Genomic DNA, 5621 nt, shown 5'->3' with positions numbered 1-5621 from the left:
TGTGAGAGGTTGCTTAAGGTATGTTGTTGGTCGTCAAAGCCCATATCGTCAAAGCCCATATAAGTTATTCATGAGTAGTGACATTATCATGCCAGTTATTAAACAATAGCTATTCTGAGGGCAGCTTGTTACAGCGGAATAGCCATTGTGTGGATTTATGAGATGTGATTAGCGTGGTGGCCTGTGATGTTGTTTGGTCTAGACCCACAGCAGATCTAGTTTCTATCTGCTTCCTGGCCTGGATTAGTGGTTGGGGCTGGTAACACCAGTGACACTCTCTCTGCCTAGGGCACGACTACACAGGAGCGGATGGAGACTGAAATATGACATGAGATTTGACACAGAAAATAGAGTCAACGCACTAAAGCTCGGGATTTCCTCTTCCCGATAGTGGGGAGATGAGGGGTTTTCTAAAACGGTGGACGTGTTACATATTGTGGACATTTACAACGTGTCATGTCCGTCAAGTGGTGCGTTCAACTAGCAGGGAAGCATGAAGCTCTCCACACACACACACAGACACACACACACACACACACACACCCGCACACACACATCCACGCACACTTGAGACTGTCTGAATGGAGTGGCGATAGGCCGATATCATTACAGCAAAGACAACTTCAAAACAAAATGAGAGAGCTGATACTCACTGCGGTGAAAGTGTGGACACAAAAGTCAACAAATGATTCAAAAGGCCAGTCACAATAATAGCACAAGTCATATTTAATAGAGTCTCCTTTAAAGGACAGTTGACTGTATAATAAACAACACTTGACTGATGTTAGTCAATCATATAATGTTTAAAAACATTTTTAAGAAGCTGAAAAGGTGTTGAACGTTTTTCTATTGAGAAATTAAATTAAGTCGGATTATGGAGTGAGTTTAAATATGTTCACTGCTGTTTTAGCTATCATATTCAATTAATACAAAACAAAACAAAATGATCTATTAAACCAACATTATTGTATCTGTGGTTGTGTCTGTATTTTTTTTTACAATGCATTTGTTCGAACTGTCAATGCCTATGGATACCTCTAGTTCCCAAACCACACATATGGAAATACAATTATACTCTCTGTCAAATAAATAGGCTTGTAGTCAATAAATCATCATTTCGACGGAGGAGATTTTCAGGGCACCATTTCAATCACATTCAAGAAAGGGGAAACTTGTGTGTAACAGTTCACAAATCAATTTTTATTAATTTAAACACAATCAAATAATAATGTCAAAAACATCTGTACACATCTTTTTGCAGACACAACAAACTTTTGCATTTCACAATGAGGCCCACGTAGTGTAAAGTATTTCCAGTTTGCATTTATGATTGCAACATAATAAAAAAGCTTGCTGTATGAATCTATAAAACATTTTCCTTGTCTACCTACTGTTACCTTGATCTAGCAGCAATATGTAGTCCCCCGGAGCAGGGGGAGAAGTTGCTTTGAGAAGAGCGAAATCACGAACGTGGTGAGAAAAGTCTGCCGGGGTTGGAGAGAGAGGTCGTCACAGGCAGGAGCAGAGCAACAGTGACCATGTGCAGGGGAGGGGGAATTGGAAACAGATCGAGTCAGTTCCTGCTTAAGAAATTCACAGTCGATAGCACATGTACTGTATGTTCTTAAACCCTTTCTTTAGGGGGCTGTAGTGGCTTTTCTCTCAAAGTCCTCAAGAGCTAAGTATGGTTTCCCAGTCCACAGTTCCATAAGCACTATCAAAAAGGGCATCATGAATTTCAACTACAGCGATTCAAAATGGGACACAGAACACATTTTTTTTCAAAATCAAAATAAAAACACTACTTCATACAAAATGACGCTTGCTGTACAAGAGTTTTTGTTATAGCGCTTGTATAAAAGATAATAAAACCTATTTAAGCTTGTAATTTTTTTTCCTGAAAGCCGAACTCCCTAAATTCATTCAAATTGTTGTCGAAGTGGCTCCAAGTCAGACAATGGACTGAGAGGTCTGAAACAGAGGTCTCAGTTCAATGTTGGATCAGAAACCCTTATCCAAGTAGTATGGTACTGTATCATGTCAATTCAATTCTGTTAGCTTCCAAATACGTGGGGTTTGGGCTGCAAGCTAGTGAAACGCCTTAGGGACACAAGTTCTGAGCTACTTTTCCAGGTATGTGGAAATAAAATAATCAATCAATCCCCAATGAAATATGGATCTAGACAGCGTAGATTCAGAGGAGTCCCATGTTGTGATATTAAGATGTGAATGAAGTCACAAGGCTTGTTTATCATACTGAGCGTAAGGAGGGAGAGAGTACAGTATGAACATCACTGAACAAAATGAAATGATCATTGACACTTGACATCCATGCTTTTGGTCTTGACAAAACAATTTATCACAAAATCCCATTATCTACATGTTTGTTTACTGAACAAAACCTTGAACACATCAACACTTTCAGGCATCGCACAAGCTTATGTGCTTATAGCATGCCTTTTTACTTCAATGAAAAAGCAATTGCCACCTTTCAAGAGCATGTACCTAAACGAATATAGGAAGGAATAGTCCAGTGATTACAAATTTACACACACAAAAAGATTTTCCTCTGTACACGATTGTCTCAGCATTGTAAATAAAGTTTCTTAAATTTTCTTAAATTATTAGAAAACCCCTTGTTTTTGTCTCTTCCATAAACGTCTTCCTCTGGGTGTGGTGGGAATCAATCAAAAGTACTTTGTAAGGAGGAAAAAAAGGCACAAGTCTTTCATGGAGGTACCTTCCTAGCGACAGACACTCACAAAGTCTCTGTTCATCATAAATAAGAAGCACAGGACTCCCAGGCCAGCGGCTAGCTATGGAGGACGGCTGAGTGAAACCACCATACCCCCGAGGTGAGACTCAGAGAGAGAGAGAGGGAGAGATAAAGAGAGAGGGGGGGGAGTAGAGAGAGAGAGAGAGAGAGAGAGAGAGAGAGAGAGATAGAGAGAGAGAGAGAGAGATGTCACTCCCAGTCAGGGTAGGCCTGCAGTGCTGCTGAGCTCCCAGGCGAGGCGAGAGGCTTCGGTAGCTCTGCTCTCCTCACAGGTGTGAACCCTTGCAGAGTCCCGGCCACAGACAGGGCCGTAAAACACTTTGACGGCTTCAGAAAGCAGCCAATTCACAGTAACCAGGGCAAGCAGCTGCAGTGCCGTAAATTCACTCTCCTCCGCTTCCAGCAACAAAAAAAAACAAAAAAAAACAGCTTTAGGGTTAAGACGAATTGTGGCCGTATGTCAACACGTTGACGATGTCACTTAGTTTTGTTGTTTTTTCTCTCTCTCTTCTCTTCTTTTTTTCTTCTTCTGTAGTGGAAGGGCAGACGCAAGGCGACACAGGGGGCCACCTCTGGGCTGTGGGGTATGCAGTGGGGTGGGGCGTGGGACGGGCGGCCAGGGGGTCGGAGGGGTGGGGGGGGCGGCTGGGTTGGCGGAGGTGAAAGGTTGCAGGGCGTGGAGCGTGGAGCATGGAGGTGGAGCGTGGAGCGGGCCGGTGCAGTGCTACAAGTACTCCAGGTCCAGAGCGTGGTGGAGGGCCATGAGGTCTGAGTGGCTGGAGATCCTCCAGAAGGGCATGTTGTGCTGGGGAAGGGACAACAGTAGAGTCAGGTACTAAACCACTAGAAACACAATACCATATCGCAGTATATCAATGAAAGGTATGTGTATGGCATCAAAAGCGTGCCATGCTAAGAAAAACAATGACATAGTTCATTTGATATGAAAGAAAGTGACTGCTGTAAACGCTCCCAGCTGTAGAAATGTGGTGCAACTTTTCCATACGCAGCACAAGAGATTTGTTGTTGTTATCCTAATCCACATTAGTCAAATTGTATTATCTCTTGTTTTATCTCTAATACATTTTCACCGCGGCAAGCACTGACAAGTGCTAAAACACCTTCTCCTTTCACAGTAAACAAACACCCATAAAGTGAGCATGAGAGTGAAGGACCAGATTAGAGTCCTTTCACCTGGAAAAACAATCATGTCAATAACACACCCCTGACAGCTCCACTCTTTCCCCAGTGCATACTTACACACCGCTCACAGCTTCAGAGAGTATACACACACACGCACGCGCACACGCACACACACACACACACACACACACACACACACACACACACACACACACACACACACACACACACACACACACACTCTATTCTTACTCTAACTGGTACTCTTCTACCACCTCTGCTCCTAGGCAGGCCTAGCAAGCTGCCTCCTACCACAGAGGAATTCCAAGGCACTTAATGTCCTTTGAGTGAAAGGCCCAATGCTAAAGCTGCCTTGCCGATAGGCCCCTGCCTCTGCTTAAGGACAGGCCTGCAAATGAGATATTGTTCCCAGGGAGAAGCAGAGGGAGAAACCTGAGTCAGGGAGAATGAAAGGAGCTTGTCAGGTAGGAGTCCTCAGCCCCAGTGTGTGAGGACCATTACCCTCCTCCTTATCAAAGGTATGGCCTCTCCCAGGCATATGTTCCGCTTAGGAGAGACTCCGCTGACCCTTAAAAAGCTCTTTGCTTTTTGTTTTGTAAATTGTCTTTGCTTTTAAGTTTAAAAGCTAGAGATGTTATCTCCCCCCCTCCCACCCCCCCACCCCACCCCACCCCACCCACCCCCTCTGTCCTTGGCAATGGTAATAACTGGAGGCAGAATTGTTTCTGGGGTTCAGGGGAGCGAAAAGGAAAAAAAGCGTTGAGCTTTGCTTGTGTAGTTCCACAGTGTCAGGTCTGAAATGCGCCTCCCTGACTGGTTCCTCTCTGATGTTGACATAGAAACCTTTTACCATGTGGCGTGTCATGGCACTTTGGATGGTTTCAGACGAAAATAAAAAAAACAACCAAAAAAAAACTCCCTTATCCTCCCGTCAATGTCACACACGCCAACCACTCAAACTCCCGTGTCAAATATTTGCATCTTTTTTTTTTTTTTCCTCCACAATCTGCTCCTCCCAGTACAGCCCTTAGTCGTGTCACCATGAAAAGATTTTAAAGTTTACACAGCAGAATTCACAGACCACAACTGAAGAAACTCTCACCGCCTATTCTTAATAGTTCCATTCTGCCCGTCCTTGTTTACTGAGAAACAGGTGAAATGGGAGCTGGAAGGCTGTTCAAAGGGGAACTCCTTGTCCTCACCTTGACAGTGTGGCTGACCCTACCTGTCAGTGAAATATGCCCCAGCCCCGCTGATTAATTAGCTAATGAATATTTTGGTGTGTGTGGTTTACTCTCCCTGGGTTTACACATCCAAACTTGGCAGAAAAGCTGAATACACAATTCTTGGCAAGAGGCAGCAGGTAACATAAATCTCTTGAAGAAAGAGAGAGAGAGAGAGAGAGAGAAAGAGAGAGAGAGAGAGAAAGAGAGAGAGAGAGAGAAAAGTTCAACTCAGAAGTAAAGAAGGAAGCACCTGAGCGGAGATCTAGCTGGGGGGGGGAACCAACCTGATTTTGCCCATTATCCTTTCTCATTCCCAGTCTAAGAGGCTTGTCATTTGCAGTAAATATCCTAATTTCATCAACCGTGATTTAAGCCTCTAGAATGTATGTTCTATTTCTGGTTTCTCTCCTTGAACATGCCTGAAAGGCCCGGTCTAGCGTTACACATGCAGCATT

The 5621-nt window shown here is 43.8% G+C and overlaps 1 protein-coding gene across 6 annotated transcripts in view; it reads right to left on the bottom strand.

Annotated features, from left to right (window-relative positions):
• Positions 1-885: 885 nt before the first annotated feature.
• The window catches only part of eya1 (EYA transcriptional coactivator and phosphatase 1), a 44960-nt gene continuing 40224 nt past the window's right edge, over positions 886-5621 (bottom strand). For all 6 annotated transcript variants that reach the window (XM_083681056.1, XM_083681057.1, XM_083681058.1 and 3 more), the window contains one exon: positions 886-3581. In XM_083681056.1, coding sequence (XP_083537182.1) covers positions 3501-3581 — 81 coding nt within the window. In that variant the 3' untranslated portion in view covers positions 886-3500. The remainder of the gene's footprint in view (positions 3582-5621) is intronic.

The sequence above is a fragment of the Argentina silus genome (genome assembly GCF_951799395.1).
Source record: "Argentina silus genome assembly, chromosome: 1".
Lineage (NCBI taxonomy): Eukaryota > Metazoa > Chordata > Actinopteri > Argentiniformes > Argentinidae > Argentina > Argentina silus.
Note: the sequence above shows the minus strand (reverse complement) of the source record. Positions and strands in the feature narration are given on the sequence as shown.